General features: G+C 37.7%; 1 protein-coding gene across 1 annotated transcript in view; it reads left to right on the forward strand.

The window, feature by feature from the left end:
• The window catches only part of Slco4c1 (solute carrier organic anion transporter family member 4C1), an 86,769-nt gene extending 61,745 nt beyond the window's left edge, over positions 1-25,024 (forward strand). The window contains exons 6-13 of the mRNA XM_045133077.1: positions 904-1,022; positions 3,125-3,269; positions 3,664-3,859; positions 12,318-12,471; positions 15,007-15,197; positions 17,967-18,031; positions 19,847-19,984; positions 24,508-25,024. Coding sequence (XP_044989012.1) covers positions 904-1,022; positions 3,125-3,269; positions 3,664-3,859; positions 12,318-12,471; positions 15,007-15,197; positions 17,967-18,031; positions 19,847-19,984; positions 24,508-24,668 — 1,169 coding nt within the window. The 3' untranslated portion in view covers positions 24,669-25,024. The remainder of the gene's footprint in view (positions 1-903; positions 1,023-3,124; positions 3,270-3,663; positions 3,860-12,317; positions 12,472-15,006; positions 15,198-17,966; positions 18,032-19,846; positions 19,985-24,507) is intronic.
• Positions 25,025-27,374: the final 2,350 nt, after the last annotated feature.

A 27,374-nucleotide genomic window follows, 5' to 3' on the forward strand; every position in this document is an offset into this window, starting at 1 on the left:
AAAAATATTTCTATTTCTCCTCAATGAGTGAGACTTGCTTCTGAAGTATTTTTATATAATTTGAAGGCATTCATTTATTTCGATTTTTATGTGTAACAGAATAATTGATATACATTTATAGACTCATTTATTTCTACCTGTACTATTCCATTTGTAAATCCATATTTTGATTGTTTTCTCAACTTTATGCATAGAACCATTATTACAAAACTAAGAGATTGTGATAATAGACAGAAACTATTACTTTATTTTTAAGCATGTTTCATTTTCTTTAGTTTGCAAGGGAAAAAGCCCATACATGTATTTTAATATATAAAGGATGTAAAAGAGCAATTTAAGGAATCTCCTAATAAGCAAAATTGCCTCAATTTGAATTTTAGATAGATTGGAACTCCCTCCATTTATTTTATTTTATGTTATTTATTCTATTTGAGTATTTTATTTTATTTTATGTTATTTTATTTTGAGCCAGAAACATATGGTGTGGCCAGGCTGGCCTCAAGCCCATGCTGCCTCAGCCTCAGAGTGTTGGGATTATAGCTATGATCCCTGTATTAGTGGTAATGAACACTGGCTTTCAGCACAATCTGTTTGTAGGTGGCAGTAGTTGTTTTGCTGACATAGAAAGACTGATCTCTTTAAATATATGTCTCTCTGTGTGTGTATGTATGTGTGTGTGTGTGTGTGTTTGTGTGTGTGTGTGTGTATATATATATAATTTTTTGAGGTAGGGTCTGTAGCTCAGACTGATTTGGAATTTACTATGTAGTCTCAGGGTGGCCTCAAACTCTTGCCACTGTGTGCATCTGGCTTATGTGGGACCTGGAGAATTGAACCTGGGTTCGTAGGCAAGTGCCTTACCCACTAAGCCATATCTCCAGCCCTGCTCTGTGTTATTTTTAGGTACAGCCAAAATTCAGGCTGGCAAAACTTCCCAGACACACCAGAATAAGAGCACTTCCTTTCAGCACGTGGATGAGAACTTTGGAAAAAGTATTAAAGACTTTCCAATGGCTCTAAAGGTAAAATAATAATTTTTTGTCTATTTTTACTTCCTCTCTCTTTCTCTTTCTAGTATACACAGTAAGTGTATACATTGCATCTTTTATATTATATTCTTATTTTATTTAGTACCATTCTAGTTTTTAGTTTCACTGTCATATAAGTAATACTTTTCCTAAATAGAATATCGCAAGAATGTGAGTTATTTCATTGGCAGCATCAATACTTTTTAGTCCTCACTAATGCTACAGCCCATTCATGATTCACGCAATTTCTCCTGTGCAATAGATTGAGCAAGTATCAGTGAAATATTATCTCTTTACTCTGCTTACCTTTAACCCTCCTCCCTCTACATATATGCTCATGAGAGAGGATTTATCATCTTAATTCCTACTACTCCTCTTTCCCTTATAGCACTGTTTCATATTTTTTTGAGTCATTGTACAAATCCTGACTTACATTGTCATTGAGGGTCATTGTTCACCATAGTTTTATTAAACCCTTATGGTTTCTTGCTTCTCTGTCTATTCTGGTTCAGCACTCTAGGGTTGCAGCTTTTAAAACAACATATATTTAGTGATTTTTAAAATATTTTTATTTATTTATTTGCAATCAGAGAAAGACACACAGAGAATGCATGTGCCAGGTCATAGTGCCACTGCAAATGAACTCGATGCATGTGCCACTTTGTGCATTTGACTTTATGTAGGTACTGGGGAACCAAACCCAGGTCCTTTGGCTTTGTCAGCAGGTGCCTTAGCTGCTGAGTCATTCCTACAGCCCTTGAAAAAATATATATTTTAATTTTATTTATTTATTTATGAGAGATAAATGTAGAGAGACAGGTATAGAGAGAGAATGGGTGTGTCAGGGCCTTTAGCCACTGCAAACAAACTCCAGGTGCATGTACCACCTTGCAACTGGCGTATGTGGGTCCTGGGGAATTGTACCTGAGTCTTGGCTTAGCAGGCAAGTATCTTAATGGCTAAGCCATCTCTTCAGCCTTGGTTGCAGCATTTTATTGCTGCTTTTTTTTGGTTAGAATAGCTGTTATGTATACTGGAGTATGTGAAATTTCTGACCAGATGAGCACTTTGGGATCCTGCTTTCTCTTTTTGTAAAAAAAAGTATTTTGTTTATTTATTTGCAAGGAAAGAGAGAGAGGGAAAGAGACAGAAAGAGAGGGAATGCGCACACCAGGACATCCAGCCACTGCAAATAATAATTTTTTTGTCTATTTTTACTTCCTCTCTCTTTCTCTTTCTAGTATAGATGCATATGCCACTTTGTACATTTGGTTTTACCTGCGTTCTGGGGAATAGAACTGGGTCCTTAGGCTTTTCAGGCAAATGCCTTAGCTACTGCTCATCTTAACTGCTAACCTCTCTAGCCCCCCTCCTTTATTTCATCCTACCTCCTTGATCCTGCTAATCTGTGGGTATCGTTTGCTCCTTTCCACTTAAAATATTGCAGTTGAGAATTCCCATGGGAGTATGCTTTCCATCTATACATTTGTATATTAATTTTTTCATCTGTATTTAGAAGGCAGTTTTGCTCACCACTATCACTGTTCTTATGTATCTTTAAAATCTGAAAACTTGTTGTGTTGTACCTAAGCATAAATATTATGAGAGACTCAACAGAATAGATCCTAACTAAAGCTGATTAGCACAATACCTACCTAATGCTTAATTACTGAGTCTTGTAGTTTGGAGCTTACTCACCTATGCTTGGTCTCAAGTTCCCCATACAATGGGCATAGGAATTCAAAACACAATTTAAATGATTTAACAAGAGAGTCTGGATATTTATAGTAAGGCTAGAGAGAGGAACTTTTAAGTGGGCTATTAGCTCCTCCTCTGCCTCTTTGAGGGTGATGAAGGCATATTCATCCTATTAATAAGTCATCTGCCAATTCTCTAGGTGTTACATGTACATTGTCTTGTCTTCGTATATGTAAACATACTGGGTAACTATAGTTTTACACTTTTCTGCTATAGAAATGCTGTAAGCTTCCAGGCTAGCATATTTGCTAAAATTTGTATTTTTGACTCTTCTGTGTGAATGCTGTACTTTCCAATATAATTGTAGTTATTCATTTGGTGAACTATTTTTTCTTTAGAATCTGATGAGGAATACTGTCTTTATGTGTTTAGTTCTGTCAACTTCTTCTGAAGCATTAGTGACTACTGGATTTGCTACATTTTTACCTAAATTCATAGAAAATCAGTTTGGATTGACATCCAGCTTTGCAGCCACCCTTGGAGGTAAAACCTTTTAATCATGTTAGCATTCTAGTAGCTTTATTTTACTCCATTAAGTTTTCATTAGGATAATAAGTACTTTTGGTTAATCCACACCTTGAAATTGATACTTTGTACTGATTCTGATAAAAGAATCTAATTAACTGGAACAAGACAATTTATTATAAACCTAAGGTAGAAAATCTTACAAAGCTAAGGAGAACACATTAATTTTATTAATACCTAATTTTTGTAAGCCCCCACTTCATGAATCTGTTGAGTCATTTGTGCATATATTTTCATGTTAGGCAAAGGCTGCTGCACGTTCAGGCTGCACTGATGCTGGTTTTGAGGGGTCCAGTTGTCTCTGTGTGCTACTGAGTGTAATCGTGTATTTATTTCGCCATCTTCTCATTAGGGGCTGTCTTAATTCCTGGAGCTGCTCTTGGTCAAATTTTAGGTGGTGTTCTTGTTTCAAAGTTCAAAATGACCTGTAAGAATACAATGAAGTTTGCACTGTTCACCTCTGGAGTGGCGCTTCTCCTGAGTTTTGTGTTTATTTATGCCAAATGTGAAAATGAGCCCTTCGCTGGTGTGTCTGAGTCATACAACGGGTAAATACATTTCAGTGCTTCTTATGTGAATATAAATGTGATAGACTGTTTATGCTTTCTTAAAACACATGATCAGAAATTGATTTTTTTTCCCCCAAGGTAAGATTTCGCTCTAGCTCAGGCTGACCTGGAATTCACTATGTAGTCTCAGGGTGGCCTTGAACTCTCAGTGATCCTCCTACCTCTGCCTCATGAGTGCTGGGATTAAAGGTGTGTGTCACCATTGCCCGGCTAGGAATTGATTTTTTTTTTTTTTAATTTAGAAGCTTTTTCTTTGCTGCTAGAGCCTGTGGGGTTTCTTTCTTTGTCTGGTTTTAATATTTGTTGTCTTAAAGCTGTAGGCATTTGTATAGACATTTTTAAGGAACAACTACAATTATTTGAACATGGTGCTTGGTTTTTGGCTCAGGGATTCAAAAAGTAATACAATGTACTATAGAAGTTTTGCCTTTAAGTGTTTCATATTTTTTTAAATTTTTATTTATTTGTTTGAAAGAAAGAGGGGCAGAGAGAGACAGAGAGAATGGGTGCACCAGGGCTTCCAGCTACTGCAAACAAATACCAGATACATGCACCACCCTGTGCATTTGCCTTACTTGGGTCTTGGGGAATCAAATCTGGGTCCTTTGGCTTTGCAGGCAAGCACCTTAACTGCAAAGCCATTTCTTCAGCCCCTATTTATAGTTTTTTAACCATTTTTTTCTTTATTAGTTATGTACAGACTTAGTGTGTAAACCACATGTGTTGGTACAATCTTTATCCTCATCCCTGTCCTCCCCTCCAAAGGGCCATCTCATTTAAAAAAAAAAAAAATGTAAGCAAAGACAAAGAGAGAGATAGGGGAAGAAAGAAAGAAAGAAAGAAAGAAAGAAAGAAAGAAAGAAAGAAAGAAAGAAAGAAAGAAAGAGCAAGCCAGAGACACAGAGAGAAAGAAAGGGCACATCAGGGTCTCTAGCCATTGGAAACAAACTCCAGACATGTTCCATTTTGTGCATCTGGCTTTATGTGTGTACTGGGGAATCAGGTCTTGGCTATTAGGCTTTGCAAGCAAGTGCTTTAACTGCTAAGCTATCCTTACAGCCCCACATTTCATATTTTGAATGTGTTTCTTAGAAGTTCATAGTTTAGCAAACTTACATGCTAATGGTATTGGAGGTGAGGCTTTTGGGAGAGAATGAAGATTAGATGAAGTCTTGAGTGTGGAGGCCCTGGGCTCTGTATTCATGGCTTTTTGAGAAGATGGGCACCTAAGCCAGCTTGCTTTCCTATCCTGTCTGTCCTATGATGCTTTATGCCATGTTATGCAGCAGAAAGTCTCTCCTTGGATGCCAAGTGGATGCTGCTACCATGTTCTTGGACATCCCAGCCTCTGGAGCTGTGAGCCAAGCAAACTCTTAATTTTTATAAATTGTCCACATTCAAGTATTTTGTGATAGCATCAGAAAGCAGACTATAATAACAACATCCTAGAGAGAATTTCACATCATATTTTCCTAATAATTTGCAGCTTTAAAACTTAAAATTATTCCCTATGATAAAATTCTTTTACTTGGGCTGAAATTATACTAGAAAAGAAACCAAAACAAAATTAGACCTAGGTAGTAGTGATTGCTGCATTTGCTTTGAAATTCATGCCTACATCAGAGAAATAAATAACTTCTGGTTTGGTCTTATTTATGATAGGTTTCTCCCTATCACTGGTTTTCTTTTTTTCTTCTTCTCAATTTTTGTTAACATTTTCCATGATTATAAAAAACTTCCCATGGTAATATCTTACCCCCCCACTTTCCCCTTTGAAATTCCATTCTCCATCATATCCCCTCCTCATCTCAATCAGTCTCTCTTTTATTTTGATGTCATGATCTTTTCCTCCTCTTATGATGGTCTTGTGTAGGTAGTGTCAGGCACGGTGAGGTCGTGGATATCCAGGCCATTTTATATCTGGAGGACCATGTTGTAAGGAGTCCTACCCTTCCTTTGGCTCTTACATTCTTTCCGCCACCTCTTCCACATTAGACCCTGAGCCTTGGAAGGTGTGATCGAGATGTTACTCAGTACTCCAGTTACTTCTTTCCAGTACTATGATACCTTCTGAGTCATCCTAAGGTCACTGCCATCTGAAAAGAGAAATTCTGTACCCAAAGTGAGAGTAGCATTAATATAAGTGTATAAATATTAAGAGAAGTGCATATTAAGCAGTTTGATAATCATAGTATATACATTTTTCCAGACATCAGCAGATGTTACACCCCTAGGGCTCATGACTACAACTCCTGTTTTAAGTTTTCAGTATCAGGGATGTATTCCCCCCCCCCCCCCCCCCCGTGGAGCGGGCCTCCAGTCCAATTGGAGGGCAGGTGTTTTCCACCATGACAGATATGCCACTATTGCACCTGTTGGCTCATTTGGCCTGGCTGGCCAATTATAAGACTTGCAGTGTCCACTGTTGAGTATCTTCACTGGTGCTATCTCTTTCTCCCATTGAACTACATGTAAAATGGCTTCTCCCAGCTTTCTGTCAGCTGGTCTACATGGAGGAGGTTATCAGCTCAGTTCTAGCAAGATTTCCAAGTGGCCTTGCAGCCCAAGTATGTGGAGTCTTCAGCAATAGGGTCTTACCATCTATTCTTGGTGTGAAACCAAAGGCCTCGGCAATGGCCTTTAATGGTTTTCTTTAGTGGGTTTGATTTGCTATGAGATCTTAAGTCATCAGTAGAGGACAGGCACATAGACCTGGTGGCTTTAGTAGCCTCATTACATGTGCATGAGTCTTGGTGCTGCTCTTGCTATATAGTGCTCCAAATGTTTTGTTACTACTGCATTCACATGATGCCAATTAAATGTGCTTTGTTTAGGAAAGTTTGCCAACAACAATAATCATGATTTGTAGTTGCTATCCATTTATCTGTCATTCCTTTACATTAATGTGATACTGAGTGTTCTTGATCAGATCAGTGTTTGGTTAAGCTCCATTACACTTGTTCAGCACTTCCTGAATACTTCCTCCTCACCTGTATGACAACATTGTTATTCTAAGAGACTGGAACATAAACAGTGAGTGAAGAATGGCTTGCATAATTGGAGATTTACAAAGTACAACAGCATTCAAGAATGAGGGCTTTTCCATTTGTTTGACCAGATTGAGAAGCTTCCTGGCCTAAAAGCAAGAGAGGGATTTAATAGCCTTTATGGGCACGAAGAGTGCTGAGGTTGGAGTTGAGAAAGAGGAAAGACAGAACATGCTGTGTAAATGTTATTCAAAGTGAAGGCTACTTTTAGGCACCAGTTTGAGTAGGACGTGGGTTAAATGTCTAGAAGTAGTGCCAGCGCTCTGGAAGTATTGACAGGCACACAGACGTTAGTCACACCGACAGGGCTTTCACTCTTGTAAACATTATCCAAAGCTTTTCCAACAAGCAGAAAGCTTCGGGTAGTTGAGCGCATAGTTTAGCACCCTGAGGAGCAAAGTATGTACAAATTTATTTGGTATTTTATACATTGTACAAAATTTTAAAAGATACAAAAGCTGCTCATAAGGCTGTCCTCAGCACAATCAGAAAGGACGGCAGGTGGGATGGTGTCACTTTGAGCTGTAATCAAGGTGTAATCATGAAGACATATCAAGATCTGAACAGAGAGATAGTTCCCCCTATGTGAAGATTTGTTTTTAATTTTTTATTTGTATATATATTTTAAAATATTTTATTTTTATTTATATATTTGACAGAGAGAGAGAGAAAGAGAGGGGGGGGGGGAATGGGCACGCCAGGGCCTCCAGCCGCTGCAAACGAACTCCAGAAGAGTTCGCCTCCTTTTGCATCTGGCTTGCATGGGTCCTAGGGAGTCGAACCTATGTCCTTTGACTTTGCAGGCAAGTGCTTTAACTGCTAAGCCATCTATCCAGCCCCTATTTGTATATTTTTATTTATGTTTATTTGCAAGCAGAGCGAGAATGAATGAATGAATCAATGTGAGTGTTTCAGGGCCTCTAGGGCTGTAAGAAAACTCTAGATGTATGCGTCAATTTTTGCATCTGGCTTTATGTGGGTACCAGGGAATAGAACCCAAGTCATTAGCCTTGGCAGGAAAATACCTTAACTGCTGAACAATCTCTCCTGCCCTGTTTTTAATGTTTTCTTAAAAAATAATTAATTTATTTATTTGAGGAAGAGGGAGACATTGAGCATGCCATGGCCTCTAGCCATGAACTCCAGATGTACATGCCACCTTGTGCATCTGGCTTAGCTGGGTGCTGGGGAGTAGGACTTTGGTTCTTAGGCTTTGCGGGCACCTTAGTCAGTAAGCCAGCTCTCCAGCCATTTTTAATTTTTGACAACCTCCATTCATATGTACAATGTACTCTGATCATAAGCCCCTCCCACCTCTTTCCTTTATGCCCTCTCCCCTAACCCATCCACTGAACCTCTTATTTTTTCCAAATAGTACGTTTCCTGCTCTAATGTCGTCTGTTTTTTGTTTGTTTTTTGCCTTACATTATGCTGGTCTTATGTAGGTAGTAACGGACACTGTGAGGTCATGAATGCAGTGTTCCAAAGCACTCTCCATCCTTTGGCTCTTTTATTCTTTCTACCAACTCTTCCTTAATAGGCCCCAACCTTTAGAGGTGTGATAGGGTTAACTCCCATAGTGTTAAACACTCCACTGTCGCCACTGTCACTTCTCAGGACTTTGATGGTTTTGAGTCTCCCTAGTGGTTGCTACATATGAAAAAAGAAGCTTTTCTAATGAAAAGTGAGAGTAGTATTAACACAGGGGCATAAAAATAAGTATTTAGAGGGCAATTTGGTGGTAATATATCAATTTAACTAAACCACAGTAGTAGCTTTCCTTCTAAGACTCGTGACCTCCCCAGCCATGGGCTTCTGACTAGGTTTTCAGTACCAGGCATGAATTCCTTCCCATGGAACAGGCTTCAAATCCAATCACTGTGTCATGGGTTACCTCTATAACAGACATATCACCATTACACTAGCTGGTACTTTTGTTTGGCCGGCCAGACATAAAACTTGCAGGGTCCACTGGTGGTTAAGAGTAATGATGAATTTTCTCTCTCATCAAACTGCATAGCACTTTCCAGCACGTATGACAGCTAGTCAACAGGGAGGAGGCTTCTGGCTCAGTTCCAGCTTGGTTTCTCAGCATCCTGCAGCCCAAGCATGCGCATTTATTAATGATGGAGAAACTGGAACAGCATATAGGCCCACATTTACATGGACACATGCATATTTATATGTACACATGTTTATATGTGTGACTCAATAAGTAGAGACAGAAAGCTAGGTTCATTGTAGCAGGAATACATCTCTGGTTGTGGCCTCTTCACGTTGAGTATGTTTCTACCCTAGGAAAGCACGTACTAGAATGGACTGTATGATCATTAATTGAATGGGCTTACAAGAACTCTGTGCTTGCCTCACTCTGCGCCCTGTGTCACAGAACTTGTCACTCTCATGCATTCAGCTGTATGTGTATGCAAAAGGACATTAAGATTTCTACCCCTGGGCTAGCTGTTCACTGGCCATATTTGATTTTTGTGTTGTTGTTTTGTGAGGTAGGGCCTCTCTTTAGCTCAGGATGACCTGGAATTCACTCTGTAGTCCCAGGCTGGCCTCGAACTTACAGTGTCCGTTCTTAACTCAGCCTTCCAAGGGTTGGAACTAAAGGTATTATACTACACTCAGCCAAGTATGAGCTTTTTTTTTTTTTTTTTTTTTAAATGAGAGAGTGAGTGAGAGAGAACAGGCATGTCAGGCCCTCTAGCCACTGCTGTTGAACTCTAGATGCATGCACCACCTTGTTGGATGCATGATCTTGTGCATCCAGCTTACATGAGTTCTGGTTAGTCAAACCTGTGTCCTTAGGATTTGCAGATAAATGCCTTAACCACTAAGCCATCTGTCCAGCCCATAAGTATGAATTTTAAAAGGGTGTAAAATTTCTGATTTATACCAAATACAATACTTGAATATATATCTTGGGCTGGAGAGATGTCATGGTGGTTAAGACTGTTGCCTGCAAAGCCTAAGGACCCAGGTTTGACAATAACTGTATTTGCAAGTCTTAGTCTCATAGTGTGAAGGCCATCCCATTTTCTGTTCCTAAAGTAGTCAGCTATGGATTCTTTCCTCCTTTGAAAGGAAGGTCCATCATCTAATCAGTCACCAAATCTTACTGATCCTGTATTCAGAATGCCCCCCCCCCCAGTTCTTCCTTGTAGTGATATGCTGTATTGTACTTCTTTCTCTTGTTATCCCATGCTGTCTGGGGATTGTAACCTGCCCTTCCCTCAAGTTCATACTTTACACAGCTTTATACTTTTCCCCGTGGTGCCTGTGGATTGTAACCTTCCCTTCCCTCAACTTCCAGGCTTCTGTCTTCAAAATGAACTTTGGACAGTGTGACTGTACAGTGTCCACGTATTTTATCAGTTGCTTTTGCAAAAGTAAAGGGCATTAATTTTCACAGTCTTTAAAGCTCTTGTAGTTCTGGATCCTGTGTCTTCTCCAACTGCATTTCCTGTGATTATCATCTTTAGATGTGGTTTCTGTCTCTTTGGGGATGCTGTGTTGTTTCTGTTCTATTGTGCCCTCCTCTGTCTGGCTAATTGTGTTTTTTTTTTTTTTTTTTTTTTCCTTTGAGGTAGGGTCCTGCTCTAGCTCAGCCTGACCTGGACTTCACTATGTAGTCTCAGGGTGGCCTCAAACTCAGGGCAATCCTCCTACGTCTGCCTCCCAAGTACTGGGATTAAAGGCGTGCACCACCATGCCTACTTGTCTGGCTAAATTATGCTCATCTTCAACCCTCATTTCAGGCAGTAGCTCCTCGAGTCCCTTTTATTTTTAACTTAGCTTGAGGTAGGTATCTTTCCTTGGAGATTATAAAATTGACTTTGCAGATGTCTATAAACACATCAATAGGTTAGCATATAATTAATCTGTCCATCTTTTTATTTTTAATATTTTATTTATTTATTAGAGAGACACAGAGATGGAGAGAGAAATAGAGGGAGGGAGAGAAAGAGGGACAGAGAATGGGTGTATCAGGGCCTCTTGCCACTGTAAATGAACTGAAGACAAATGTGCCACCTTGTACATCTGGCTTACATGGATCCTGGGGAATCATACCTGGATCCTTAGGCTTTGCAGGCAAGTACCTTAACTTCTAATCCATCTGTCCAACCCAATCTGTCCATCTTTATTCCTAGACTTGAATATCTGAGGAAAGATATTCTTATTTAATTTTATATTCTTATCATTTAGCAGAGGGCCAACCAAGCATCTGCTCTAGGTTGTGGTTGAACAAGTGAACAAGAAGGCATTGGGAAAGCATCTTTAGATTAGAGTTACCCTGTCTATCATGAAATATGGGGCTTGCTGGTACGAAAGGAATATGCAGTATACACCTTGCTGGGTCTAGGATTTACCAACATGATATTTGGCAAGGAAAAAAAAAAAACTGTCTTAGCCTCAGTTTTCCCATTGGTAAATTGAGTGTGGTAAGCAACAAGATTTTATTGCATTTTGAGGTTTAAGATTGCCTACTTTTGAGGGGATATTAGCAAATGTCTAGAGGCTTTTTGGTTCTCGTAATGGAGTGCAAAGTTGGGCTGGAGACATGGTTCATTAGTTAAGGTACTTGCCTGCAAAGCCTAATGACCTGGGGTTCAATTCTCCAGTACCTATATCAAGCTGGATTATACAAAATGGTGCATGCATCTGGAGTTCCTTTGCAGCAGCTAGAGGCCCTGGTGTGTCTATGATCTCTCTCTGTCTCTTTATTTCTCTTTCTCTCTTCTTGAAAATAAATAAACATAAAATATATTCTAAAAAATTGGGGCTGGCAAGATGCTTAAGAGCTAAGGTGCTTGCCTGCAAAGGCAAAGGACCTTGGTTTGATTCCCCAGGACCCACGTCAGCCAGATGCACAAGGTGGCACATGCGTCTGCAGTTTGTTTGTAGTGGCTGGAGGCCCTGGTGCATCCATTCTCTCCCTCTCTCTCTCTCTCTCTCTCTCTCTCTCCCTATCTTTCTCTCTCTGCCTCTTTGTTTCTGTCAAATAAATAAATATTTTTTTTTGAAAAGAGGAATCAAAAAGCTACTGGTATCTCATGGATAACAGATACTGCTGAACAGTCCACAATCTACAGAGCCAGCCCTCTCTAACAACTGTATAGTATGCAAAGAAAAAGAAAATTCTTTTGAGACTCTTATTTTGTCTTTTCTTTTTGTTTCAGATATTACATAACTCTTATGTTACTGCCTCTCCACAAGAAGTTAAGCTCATGTGCAAAGACAGAACTTTTGTTTTATTTGTTCAGTAGTTGTGCTTTCAGTGAGTGACGAAATCACGTAAGGGAAGATGTGACAGTGCTTCTAAAATATCCCTTAGATGTTTTGCCAGAGGTAATTTAACTTGTTCTGTATTTTCTTATTTACAGGACAGGAGCACTCGGAAATTTGACAGCCCCTTGTAATGCTCGTTGTAACTGTTTGAGATCCTATTATTATCCCCTCTGTGGAGGGAATGGAGTCCAATATTTTTCTCCCTGCTTTGCAGGCTGTTTAAACTCTGTTTCAAATAGGAAACCGAAGGTAACCGAGTCTTCTACTTTGCCCTTTATGAAGCAAGGTACTTGTGTACTTGTAAGTGTCGTCTTGACCTTCTCCTGGGGGTGAGCGCTGCCTTGTCCTTCCTGCCTGCCCCACCTCCCCTCTCCCTTCATGTGACAGGGGGCAGTCACTTGTCTTCTTCGAGCAACACTTGTGATGCAGAAGTGACATACCCCTTACCATTTTATATAGTTTGAAGTTTCTTCAACTGTAAGATCCTTGAAGCACGATGACCAAGTACAGTGTGTATTTTATGTAAAATTTTACTTTTAATCTTTTTTAAAAAATTTTATTTATTTACTTATTTGTTTATTTATTTATTTGTTTAAGAGAGAGAAAGAGACAGAGGGAGAGAGAGGAAAAGAGAGAAACAGATAGAGATTCACATGCCAGGGCATCCAGCCACTGCCAGCAAACATGTAAGACACAGGCACCACCTTCTGCATCTGGCTTATGTGGGTCCTGGGGAATCAAACCTGGGCTCTTTGTATTTGCAGTCAAGTGCGTTAACTGATAAGCCACCACTGCTTTTTAAAATCTTTCATCATCCAAATTCATATCAGTTTATCCCGAATTTATTTATTTTCAATATAGTTAAATAATTAAAGAGAATCCATGGGGATTTTATTATCCTACATCTACAAACCAAAAGCCTCATTTTAGTTAAATTTTAGAGCCTTGTGAATAAATAATATTCATGTTCTGAGTAGTATGTAAAGTATTATGCATTAGCAGGTGATGTGACAACTTAAAAGGACCTAGGAGAAACATACAACATGCTATGAAAGTTTATGATGAATAAGCCAAGAAATAATTATATGCCAACCCTAAATGTTTGAAATATAAGCTAGTGAAATGATAGTCCATTTACTACAAGAAGATTATCTGAAGAATAAGAAAGTTTTTTTTTTACAAATAAATAGAAATAATTGAAATTTCTAAGATAGTTTGAATTTTTGTAACATCAATATGTATGTGCATGAAGGGATATAATTTATATTTTCATATATATGCAAATATACACCTGTTCTTAGTGAGATTGTATGTAATAAATAGTAAAAATAGACTGAGTTGTGATCTTCCTGCTTGGAGTAAACCAAACTGTGTGTTAATGAAAAGTGTTTTCATTCTACTTAAAATATATTTTTAAATGAATATCTAAAAAACTTGAAAAGTCTGCAGTGAGCACATCTGTGCTGAATTGTAGCAGACCTGACATATCTAGGTGAGGCTCTATGCATTTTTAGTTTTGGGTGTGAAAGTAATTAAACCAGTAAAAATTAAAATCCATAAGTACATATAAAAGACTCCAGGAAGATTTTACCCCTTAACTGGAAGCTGCCTATTTTCAAATCAGTAGACAGTAAGAATTGTTTTAGTTTCATAGCACCTTTGAGAACATAAAAAAAAATCTGGTGTGGTGTCAAGTGTGAGAAGTCCAATTCCACACGTGAGCATGATGATGGCCAACTTAGAGTCAGAACTCCCAAGCAAGTAACAAATGATTCCTTAGAAAAGTGGGTGATTACATAGCATTTTCTTGTATGTAAATATGAAAGATTTTGTAAGGGTTTTACTTATATAACTAAAGACACAGACATTGTCTTGCAAAAAGAACCACCAACATCATCATCAACAACAACAACAAAACAGTCTCATCAGGTACCCATTATTTTGGTATGGTTATCTGATGTTTTCAATTTTGATCAAATGCTAAGATGATTTCTATACTACACATCAGATTGCTTTCTAGAGGTTGCATAAAAAGAGCAAGTATTTTAACTTCCAAATTTCCTTTTATTTGGCTTTTTTTATGTTCAAGTAGTCCATATCATAATTCAAAAGATGTGTTTTTCTTATAAGTATATGAGAAATTGTTCATATATTGTTCAAGTTTAAGATAGCTATTAAAATGAGGTAGTAGCTTTTATTTTTATTACCATAAATATAATGTAAAAATTGTACTTAGTTTTCTGTAAAGGAATTCAAAAAATTCAGAAAATTATAGTGAAACATGTAGTTTAAGGCAGCATTTAAAAAATGTAGGGTATAAGCTGGGCGTGGTGGTGCACACCTTTAATCCCAGCATTCGGGAGGCAGAGGTAGGAGGATCATCGTGAGTTCAAGGTCACCCTGAGACTACATATTGAATTCCAGGTCAACCTGGGCTACAGTGAGACCCTACCTCAAAAAACCAAAAAAAAAAAAAAAAATAGAGTTTACAAGATAATTTTCCTATGGTACTTATCAGAATAATATCAAGAGACTTTTATAAGTCATGAGCCAGTACTAGGTTATAAGTTGAAGTGATAGCCACAAAATTCAAACCTAGGTGATTGTATTTCAGACTTCTCATTACTTACTTAACCATTTGGGGTTAAGGACTCTTGTCAGTTCTTACTCTATATAGATTAGGATGGTGAGAATGTTTACCACATCTAGAGATAATAAAACTTTCAATGGTAAAAATATATTTTCAGAGTAAATAATTGAGATATCTTTATGTCTAATTTTCAGATGTATTACAACTGCTCCTGTATCGAGGGGAAAGTAGACATTGCACCTACCACAGAAAGTTTCAGTTTTGAAGCTAAAGCTGGAAAATGTGAAACTAAATGTATGAACTTGCCCATATTTCTTGGCATTTTCTTCATTACAGTTATTTTCACCTTTATGGCTGGTACTCCTATAACTGTGTCCATACTGAGGTAAATATGTTTGCATTCTCTAAAACTGCATGGTGACTAGAAACCAGATGGACTATGCTTCAATTGTTTTTTAAAATATTTATTTATTCATTTATTTATTTATTTGAGAGAGAGAGGGAGAATGGGAGAGCCGGGACCTTCAGCCATTGCACACAAAGTCCAGATGCATGTGCCATCTTGTGCATCTGGTTTATGTGGGTCTTGGGGAATCAAACCTGAGTCGTGGCTTTGCAGGTAACCACCTTAACTGCGAAGGCATCTCTCTGTCCCCAATTGGGGATTTTATTGACTAATGATTTCAAGTATATTTAGTCCTTAAAGATCAGGAGTTCTTTGCTATTGGAAAAGCTATGCACAGAAGTTCAGATGTTTAAATATGCTAAATAAGTGAAAGTGAATTAATTCTGTCTTCCTAGTGTTAGTTTCTCTGCTCGTTTTGTGAATTTTCTGCATGACCTGGAGGAAAGTTCAGGGTGTTTGAGAATCATGGGCACTAAGAACACTGCTCACACGGCAGTGGCCGTGGCTGCATTACCGAGTGTGCTGCTGTAACAGTCCTTTCCCTCTTAACCCGCTGACTGCTCTCACCTGGGCTTGCTGGGCTTTGTGGCTTTTGTTGCTCTTCCTCCTCCCATTGTGCCTTACAGAAGTATGTCCTGGGAGATATCTCAGTGGTTAAAGCCACTTACTTGCAAAGTCTGAGAGTCCAGGTTCGATTTTCCCAGTACCCACACAGAGCCAGACACACAAAGTAGTGTATGCATCTGGAGTTCATTTGTAGCTTCAGGGGACCTTGGCATTCTCTCTCTCTCTTTCTCCCTCCCTCCTTCCTTTTCTCTCTTCCTTCCTCTATCCCTCCCTCGCCTCTACTTCAAATAAACAAATTAACTAATTAATAAGATTTTTTTAAAAGAGGCAAAACAATATTGCTTTCACTTAAGTAAAACAGTATGCCCTACCTGCCCTTCCAAAAGACTCTACAGTCTTTATCTATATCATTCCTAACTCTAGGCTTTCCATTTCTCAGTAGTTACTTCTTGATATACACCCATTACATTTCATATTTCTTAAAAGCAAAGTCTATGATTTTAAACTACATTGTTAATATTATATTACATGGAATTTGAGGGTATTTAGCATTTTTGATAACTTATGTATATCACTTTTCAACAATCGCTTTTGTTTGTTACGGCCTTGTTTTTCTTTCTTGGGGAGCGTGTGTGTGTGTGTGTGTGTGTGTGTGTGTGTGTGTGTGTGTGTACGCGTGCGTGCACACAAATGCTCATGTGTGGTGTACTCACAACTGTGTGCCGGTACATGCATACCCTATGTGTATGAGCAGAGTCAAGAGGAAGATATTAGGAGTCCTATATCACTCTTCTGTGTTATTTCTCTGAGGCAGAGTCTCTCACTCAACCTGGAGCTTGCACTTTGTTTTGATTATGCTGGCTTACCAGGGAGCCCCAGCCATCTCCCATTCTCTGTTCCCTTCAGTTCTGCGGCGTCACACATAGAAAACCTGCTCAGTGTCTTACATGAGCGCTGGCAGTTTAATTCAGGTCCTCATGCTGATGCGGCACGTGCTCTTACCTGCTGCGTAGCCCCTCAGCCCCTGGTTTTGTTCTTTGAGACAGTCTGACTTTGTTTCATCGGCTGATCTTGAGCTCACTTGTTGTTGTCCGGGCTGGTCTCAAACATGTAACAAACCTTTCAAGATTACAGCTTATGAGACAGTGCCCAGTTTACTATTTTACTCAGTTTCCTTCTTCATTGTTTTTATATTGTTTTCTTGTATAAGGCCTTTACTTTTTCAGTTAAATTTATTCCTATATACTCATTACAATTATTTTTGATATTTATTTGAGAGAGAGAGATTAAGAAGCAGACAGACAGAAGTGTTTATGTGGATGCACCAGAGCCTTCTGCCCACGCAAACAAACTCCAGACACATGCACCACTTTGTGCATATGGCTTTACATAGGTACATGGGAAATCAAACCCAGACCATCAAGCTTTGCAAGCAAGCAACTTTAACCACTGAGTAATCTCTCCAGCCCAGTATTTATTATTATTATATTTTTGCTGTTATAAATGGGATTGTATTCTTAGTTTCTTTCATGCATAGTTCATAGTTAGTGTATAGGAATGAAACTGATTCATGGTATTCATTTGCTATTCTAAAATTTACTAAATTCATTCATTTACTTAAATCATTCTAGTATTGGTATCTTTAGGGTTTTTTAATATGTAAGGTCATACAATCTAGAAACAGGCTGTTTTACTTCCTTCTTTCGTTCTGATTTGTATGTTTTCTGTGTGCTTTTCTTACCTAGTTGCTTTGGCTAGGACTTTGAACCCTCTGAGAGTTGGAATCGTTTCTCATTTCTCAGCCAGGAAAGGTTCTTAGCTTTTCACTGCTGACTGCTATAGCTGTGAGTCTGTATTCTGTTGGCTACATTCCCTCTGTACCTAGTTTTCTGAGAGATTTTGATTACAAACATGTGTAGTCAGTGCTCTTTTTCCTTTACCTTTACTGAAAATGAGAGGGGCTAGTGACCCTTTTTGTTGTCATCAAAAATACTCATTTATGATAACATTTTTATTTGTAATCCAAGAATATTAAAATATTTAAAAAGGCTTATAAATCATTTATTTTACATGAACCACATTAAGTATAAAAATACTAAGCAGATATAGATATGAACCTTTTTCAAAGTGTGAATATAGTTTACAGTCTACATTGGTCTTGTTTGCATTTATTATTTCCAGATGTGTTAATCACAGGCAACGGGCCCTAGCATTGGGAGTACAGTTCATGTTACTGCGATTGTTGGGTATGTGTTTTTTAAAACCTCATTAATAAGTATTGACTTTGATTTTTAATGTTATTTACTTATTCAAATATGCTAGATCTCAAGAAAATGATAAATACTGCACAGTTTTCATTGATTAAGCTTGTCCCCAACATTCAAGATGTAGCATTACTTAGATATCAGCTGTGAACACAATAACCTCACTTGCCTTTTGTGTTACCTATTGCTTCCCACCCCATTGCAAAGGTCACTTTAAAAGGTATTGGTGATGTATTTGGAATGCAAATCATGAACTCCAGCCTGGAACTTTTTTCTCATTGCCTTTATCATCATGGGTGACTATTATGTTTGTTAACAATGAAAAGAAAGCACACAAAAGTAACTGTGATACAGATATTGTGACTAGTTATCAATTGATGGAAGAATTTAAATACATAAAAATGTAAGGATACACATGTAGAAAATTAAGGAGAAAAATTTAATACTGTGTATTAAGAAAATGCTTACAACATTAGGGATCACCTTGTTCAACTGTCTCATTTTTCAGATGAGGAAATTAAGGCTATGAGAGATTAGATTTGCATATTTACACAACTGATTATGGTGGAAATGAAACTAAGAGAACCATTCATCTCTGTCCAGTGAACTCTTGACCATATCAAGCTGTATAACATGAAAGAGATGAGAGATAGCCTAACTTCAGTATAAGAAATACTACCTCCAATCAAGTATTTGACTTGTAACAACTGGATTGCTTTGACTATACTCATAACTTAGTGTCCTTGGAGGATGGGTTCTAGGACACCTAGAGGTTCTTGAATCTTTAAGTTCCTATACAAAATGGGCCAGCACTTTCAAATAACTTATGCACATCTTATTCTCTAATATACTCTAAATCATCTTTAGAATAAGTATAAGAAAAAAATGTAAATGCTATGTACATAGTTGATATTCTATATCACTTCAAGACAAGTGACTAGAAAACTAGCCTAAACATGTTCAGTATAGATTAACTTTTTTCAATGCTTTCGGCTTGTGATGGTTGACTTTGTTAATGTGGAACCCACAAGGCCAGAAGGTTGACCATGTGTGGGAGCTTTTAGTGCTCTGTGATGTCATAGAAATAAGTGTGTGTGTGTAAGAAAGCAATCCTCCTACATATCTGCTAGCTTGAAAATTAAATATATATATGAATACATGAATATATATGAGTGCATAGACATTTATGTTCTAAAATAAGCACTGTTAGCTTGTATGAAATAATGATTATATTAGTTTACATGTATGTGCACACAAATGCATACATTAATATAAATCCATCAGGCTTACTTGAATATCCAAAATAATATACCTAGACTTTTAAAATATATAATAGCTAATTTCCAGTAAGTTTATAAAATCAGTAAATAAACAGAACAAGTTGTCTGACTGGTTAAAGTGATGGATAGCTAGAACCAGTAACTTAAAATATATATATACTTTTGGGGGGTTTTTTTGAGGTAGGGTTTTACTCTAGTCCAGGCTGACCTGGAATTTACTATGAAGTCTCAGGATGGCCTTGAACTCATGGTGATCTCCCTACCACTGCCTCCTGAATACTGGGATTAAAGGCATGTGCCACATGCCTAGCAAAAATAAAATATTTTTAAGTAAATGTTATTGCAGCTTAATGGTAAAGTTTTCTATTAAGGTACAACTTTGAATTTATTTAAAATATAAAAATGCATAAAATATAAAAATATCTGAATTGATTAATTCAGTTAATTCAATGTTATAAACTTAAAAGCCTATAATATGCTATAATCTTTATTAATTTTTTTGCTATAATTTTCCTAGGCACAATCCCTGGACCCATTATATTTGGTATCACAATAGACAGCACGTGTATTCTCTGGGATATTAATGACTGTGGCATTAAAGGAGCCTGTTGGATTTATGACAATATCAAGATGGCCCACATGTTGGTAGCAATAAGTAAGTGACATTTCAGTACCCTCAGAATAAGTAATGTTTATTAACACATTGTTAATAGGTTACTTGAGTCCTAGTCACGGTGGAGAGTTCAGTCCATCTTGTGGGACCCTGTCCTGTGTTGTGAAGCCAAGGACAGTTACTCCAGCATGTTAGGAGAGCTTTGAATGACTGCTGCAAATTCTCAATTGTGAATAGGAGAGACAGATTAATATGATTTCTTCTTCTTCTTTTTTTTTTTTTTTTAGTTTTTCAAGGTAAGGTCTTGATCTCACCCAGACTGATCTGGAATTCACTATATAGTCTCAGGCTGGCCTCAAACTCAAGTTTTTTCTCCTACCTCTACCTCCTGAGTGATGGATTAAATGAGTTTGCCACTACACCCAGCCATAGAATTTCTGTAAAGAAATATCTTAATCTTTTCTTGAAAAGTGTAAAGGGGAATTCTGAAAGAAGTCTCCAGACTACTATCTACGTGTCCAGACTTTGTAAATTATGGAGAACAGTGGTCAGGGCATATCCAGCAAGGCTCCAAATTCTCATCAACTGGGGACCAAGGATTAAGAAAACATAAGTTTATGGGAGACATCTGATTCCTGAGCCTTGAAAGGTGTAATAGAGATGTCTCAGTGCTGAACATAGCACTGTCATTTCTCAGTTCTTTGGTGAGTTTTAAGTCTTTCCAGCGGTCACCACCACCTGAAAAGAGAAGCTTCTCTAACCAAAAGTGAGAGTAGGGTTACTATATGGGCATGAACGAGTATTCAGAGGACAGTATGGAATGCATAATATATTCATTTAGTCAGACAATAATAGTAGTTTCCCCTCTGGATTTATGACCTCCTCAGCTATAGGCATTTGCTTAGGTTTTCAGTAACAGGCATGGATTCTCTCTCATGGAATGGGTCTCAAGTCCAATCAGAGAGCAGTTGGTTTCTACCAAAGAAGACACAATTGCCCAATTGTCACAATTGCACCAGTTGGTACATTTGACTGTCCAGACATAAAGTTTGCAGGGTGCACTGCTGGTTAAGATCCTTGCTGACTTTTTTGTTTTGTTTTTGAGGCAGGATCTTACTAGGTCAGGCAGACCTGGAATTCCCTCTGTAATCTCAGGGTGGGTTTCAACTCATTGCTATCCTCCTACTTCTTCCTCCTGAGTGCTGGGATTAAAGGTGTGTACCACCATGCCTGGCCTTGATGACTTATCTCCAACAGGCTGCATAGGCTTTTCCAACTTCCTGAGAATCAACAGGGAGGATGCTTCCAGCTCAGCTGCAACTTCAATTTTTTAGTGATCTACAGCATGAGCATGTGGGTGTCCTTTAGCAATAAGATTGTACCATCTAGTTCTGGAGAGTAATCAAGAGCCTTGGAATGATCTGTAATGTTTAGAGGATATCAGGCACCAGCAACTTACTAGAAGGTACCTCACACCTGGCTTTGAAATTTTCTTGTAACAGTCTGAACAATCTGTGGTTTCTGGTCACAGATTATCCACTCCCACTTTTTCCATGACTCTATGTTCTTGAAGATATATGTATGTATGTATGTATGTATGTATGTATGTATGTATGTATGTGTGTATATCTATATATATATGTATGTATGTATGTATGTATATATATATATATATATATATATATATAGATAGATAGATAGATAGATAGATAGATATACACACACACATATATATTAGTTAGCAAAGAATTAGGTTTCCATGTGGCTTATTTGTAATATCTTTAATGTTGTTAACCCTCCTTCCAAACCCTCCTCTCTTATATACTCTTTCCTATCCCCCCCTTAAATCACTTCACCCCCAGTATTCTGTTCCTCTACTTACATATCTACTATATCTTCCCCTTAAGTTCTCCCCTCTCCTACCTCCCTCATGGCCCCTTTCTAGCTTCTTGGCCTCTACAGATGACTTTTATTCCAACTCACATACAAATCTAAACATCTGAAGCTGGGATCCACATAAGAGAAAGGAGAATTCTTGAATGTATATAAATGCCACTTAACTGTCATTGCCATAGTTTTGACACGTGTGTCAAGATAAAGTCATTACTCCAACATGTATTTAAAGCAAGAACACACTTTTTAAAAAGATTATTTATTTATTTATTTGCAAGCAGAGAGAGAGAGACAGACAGACAGACAGACATAGAGAGGAGATAGAAAGGGAGAGAATGGGTACACCAGGGCTTCTAGCCACTACAAATGAACCCTAGATGCATGCACCCCCTTGTGCATCTGGCTTACATGGGTACTGGGAAATTAAATGTGAGTCCTTTGGCTTTGCAGGCAAGCGCCTTAGCCCCTAAGCCATCTCTCCAGCCCCGAGAACACACATTCTGAATTCACGATTGTAGCTATACAGTATCTACTTAAGAAATAAAATTAGGGCTGGAGAGATGGCTTAGCGGTTAAGCGCTTGCCTGTGAAGCCTAAGGACCACAGTTCGAGGCTCGGTTCCCCAGGTCCCACGTTAGCCAGATGCACAAGGGGGCGCACGCGTCTGGAGTTCGGTTGCAGTGGCTGGAAGCCCTGGCGCGCCCATTCTCTCTCTCTCCCTCTACCTGTCTTTCTCTCTCTGTCTGTCGCTCTCAAATAAATAAATAAATAAAAATATTTTTAAAAAAAAAGAAATAAAATTATATGAATTAAAATCAATGAGAGTAAATATTAAGTAGAATAGGTAAGATTAATCTTCTATCATTTTTACCTATTATTAAAAATCTTTTCTGAGATAGGTTTTCATTCTAGCTGATGTTGACCTGAAACTCACTCTGCAGCTCCAGGCTGGCTTTGAACTCATAATGACACTCCTCCCTCAGCCCCCTGTGTGCTGGGATTATAGGCATGAGCCACCATGCCTGGTTTTAATTTTTTTATTTAATCTGTTCATATTTAACATTTATTTCATTGGGTTTTTTGCTCCACCTTGTTTGTGGAAAGGTATGGCTAATGAATTGTTGCTTCTACTTAGTTACTAATGTGAGGATTCTCTCATTCCAACAATATTCACCTTTAAATAATCATAAATAAATAAAGCCAGTTAAATAGTGCCATCTATCTAACTAACCTTCCTTCAAATCTAGTAATCTAGCTTAGATCAGTGAAAAATACCTATTTTTTAAAATACACATTTCAAAGTAAAGGTCCATGATTAGCAAAAAGAGCTCAACTATTGGGGAACTTACTCTGTGATAAGACTCAATTTGTTTAATGCCGAGTTTCTATTTATGTAGTTGTGCTGTAGACAGTAATTATTTGAAAGCAAAGTTTGTTTAATAAATCTTAATGGATCATATTTTTAGTTTGTGCGCCGAATAAATTTGGGTATTAATGTAGTATATTATATATATATTCACATACACATACAGAACAGGCTTTTAGAAAGATATCCACAAGCTTTTTTATTTTTAGAATTCCCACTTTGGATTTGAACATGTGGCAGTGTAGTCAAGTTCAAGGATAATGTACTTATTTTTTTTTTAATCATTGCCTTTTGGTTGCTTGTTATTTTTTTAAATACACGATTGTGTTTACAAAGTAAGAAGTAGAACATAAAGGCTAAGTGTAGTGGTGCCCATCTATAATTCCAGCTCTCGGGAAACTGAGGCAGTAGGGAGACAAGATGGTAAGTTTGGTGAACCTTGGACTACTTAGCAAAACCCTGACTCAAAAAGAAATCAAAAGAACATGAATTAATTCAATCCTATACCGCACACTTTTTGTTTTCTTTATTAGTTGTGTACATACTCAGTGTGTATACAGCCATGTTGGTACCTTGGTTAGCCTCCTCCTTGCCCTCCCCCCTCTGAAGGGAGCCTCCTTGTTGGGGAATGTGGGTCATACATTGTGGGGGTAGCCATCAGTTATGGAACACAGGCAGTCTCCACCACACTCTCTTTACAGAAATACACAACTGTAACAACTTTAGCTGAGAATAGTACAATTAACTACATACATTTTATTATTTAGAAAAAAAAAAACACTAATTCATGAATTTATATATACATGGGGTGTTTTATTTCTTTTTCCCTGTTTTGTGGGTTGGGGGTGCAAAGTATTGTTCTGTAGTTATGCTGCCCTTCAAACCCTTATATAGACTCAGTTGGTCTCAAACTTGCAATCCTCTTGCCTCAGCCCTGAGTATTGGGGGTGACAAGTGTAAGCCATCTTACCAGCTTCCTTAATATTTAAATATTGAAGATAGGAGCCAGGCATGGTGGCACACACCTTTAATCCCAGCACTTGGGAGGTAGAGGTGGGAGGATCGCCGTGAGTTCGAGGCCACCCTGAAGCTACATCGTGAATTACAGGTTAGCTTGAGCTAGACTGAAACCCTTGAAAAAAAAAAAGCAAAAATAAAACAAACCCAAAAAATTGAAGATATGAATCTATCATGCTCTATAATTCTTTCCTTTAAAGTAGGAAATTTGTGTTCATGATAAATTTCTCAACAGGGGCTCACTTTTGGTAATAAATAAGGCCTGACTGATTTTTGCTTCTGTATTTAGGTGTTACTTGTAAAGTGATCACCATGTTCTTCAATGGACTGGCAATCTTTTTGTATAAACCACCGCCATCAGGCACAGATGTGTCATTTCAAAGCCAGAATGCAGTTGTGTCTACTGTCTCATCACAACAGGAGCTCAACAAAGCAGAAAATGAAGGATGAAAGAGAAAAAGATTGTTTTGGAAAATGGGCCTCCATCTGTCGTAACCCACAGTGCAGCAACAGTGTCTACCTGACGTGGCTGAGTTCATGTTTCACCATCTCGTATGATTTTCATCTGTATAGGCACTCTTATTTTAATTCAATACAAGAAATAGGCTAGTGCCTTCTGGTTCAACAAAGGCTTACTTACCACACACGTTCTTACTTACTTTCCACTAAATATGAAATCCTCAAATAATAACAACAAAAAGCCAGTAACCACTAGTTAAATGTCTACAATAGGAAAGTACTGATTTTTTTAAAGTTTTGTTTGGTTTTGTTTCATGTTGTTTTGGATTTAAGTTCTAGCTCTAGCCCAGGATGACCTAGCATGCACTATGTAGTCTTAGGCTGGCCTTGAACTCACAACAGTCCTCCTTCCTCTGCCTCCTGAGTACTGAGAGTAAGGCGTGCACCACTACGCTCAGCTTGTTTTGTTTTTGAGACAGGGTTTCATGTATCCCAGGCTGGTCTGGAACTCAGTCTGTAGCCAAGGATGACCTTAAATCCCTGATAATCCTGCTTCCACCTCCCTTTCAAATGCTGGGATTACAGACTGTGTCACCAACCCTGGCTCACAGTGATGTGATTTTTTAAAATCATTTTTATAACTGGTTACATTTTCTTTTCATTGTCAATATTCTGAACTTAATTAGAAAGTTTATGGAATAAAAATTTAAGCAAATGAAATTTATATGATTAATTTTGGGATTTGTTATTAAAAGACCATTATCATCACAATGTTACAGTGTAACATATTTTTAAGTTACATATACTAATATGCCTTTTACTGTCATAGTTAATGAACTTTTGTGATATAGGGTAGTCAACTTTGAATCTCAGTCTATTGTGAGTACAGAAATACCAATATTGAATATACATATGTTCAGTTGAACTGAAGAATTTCAGGAGGTAAACTTGTTGATATTGTTGACTTTTAACACTTAACTTTGTAATTCTGTCATAGTATTATTCAATTACATACATCCAGAGGAATTAAGAGTGCCAATTTGACATTAAAAAACCTCTTTAACCACTGAGCCAACTTTCTAGCCCATCATAACAAAAATTCTTTTTTTCACATATTTTAATTTACTTATTTGAGAGAAAAAGTCAGACAGAAAGAGAGTGAGTATGAATGTGCCAGGCCATCCTGCAACTACAGCCATACTCCAGACATATGTGCCACTTGGTGCATCTGGCTTTATGTGGGTATTGGGGAATTGAACCAGGGCCATCAGGCTTCACAAGCAATTACCTTTAACCACTGAGCCGTCTCTCCAGCCTGTCATCCCGAATTCTTAATGTACTATTGACCAATCTTACATACTGATCCCTTAAATTTATTTTAAAAACTAATCACTTAGTACATGACATATCACACTTAAACAGTGCTTTTCACTCACTAGGTATCAGATATTGTTATCTAGATTAAGCATTAAACTCTAATATATTTACTGGAAAGTTCAAGTATTTCATAAACCTGATAAGATTTTGAGTAAACTCCATTGGTGCAGGTTAGCATTATGCCAAATTTACATAAAATGTGGAAGAAATAGGTCATTGAGCACTAACAAAAATAACCTTTGCTATTGTTAATAATTAAGAAAAGTGTTGACGGGCTGTGGCTATAGCTCAGTGGTAGAGTATTTGCTTAGTATGTGCAAAGTCTTAAATAAATACTTAGTATGGGAAAAGGTTTCAGTTCAAAGCTAGGGATGATTACATTAGAATATTTTTCAAAATAAATATTCATTTTAATTTCATAAGGTTTATTCTCCGAATTTCCCAGCCACAGTTCCCTAGGCTAGTGCTTTGCAAGCAGAGCTGTATGTCCACCGTGATCGGGACAACACAAGCTGAGAGATGCATGCTGGCAGGTCAAAGAACTTCAGGAATTATGTTGGGTGATTCTGTGAACATAGGCATATTCAAGGAGAGGGGTGAGTTAGGAGTTAGGCTTGCACACACACTTGAATAGTAAATGAGAGCTGTATTGGATCAAGAAACAGAGGGATAGACCTATTAAAGTCAGGAGCATCTAAGCACCAATAATCAAACCCAGAGGAGTCAAAAATGCAAGTATTGGAGAAGCAGGTAGTTTCCACAACCAGCGGGACAGTGTAAATCAGGCAGGGGTTACACGTGAACCTTAGCTGAAAATCTTTCCCCCAACCAATCAAACACATTTTAAGTACTGCCACCATTGTGGCCAAAAGAAATGGAGAAGTTAGGTTTTCTGTGTACTACATGAGGACATAAGAGATTGGATGGAGTTGCATAGCTGTAAATGAATGGCAATATTGATAAGTTCAGTGATAGAGCTATGAGTTTAAAAGAAAAAAGAAAAGAAAAGCAAATATATATATATATATATATATATATATATATATATATATATATATATATATATATATACATACATACATACATACATACATACATAGATATACATATACATACACACACACACACACACAAATATACGATCACTTAGAAGAAAAAAATTCCAAATATAGAAATAGTTTGGTAAACAGCTCATCAAATATTTAGCATTCCATTTTTTTTCTTTCTTTTCCTTTTTTTTTTTTTTTTTTTCCAGGGTAGGGTCTCACTCTAGTATAGGCTGACCTGGAATCATTATGTAGTCTCAGGATGGCCTTGAAC

Source organism: Jaculus jaculus, chromosome 13, assembly GCF_020740685.1.
Source record: "Jaculus jaculus isolate mJacJac1 chromosome 13, mJacJac1.mat.Y.cur, whole genome shotgun sequence".
NCBI classification, from domain to species: Eukaryota; Metazoa; Chordata; class Mammalia; order Rodentia; family Dipodidae; genus Jaculus; species Jaculus jaculus.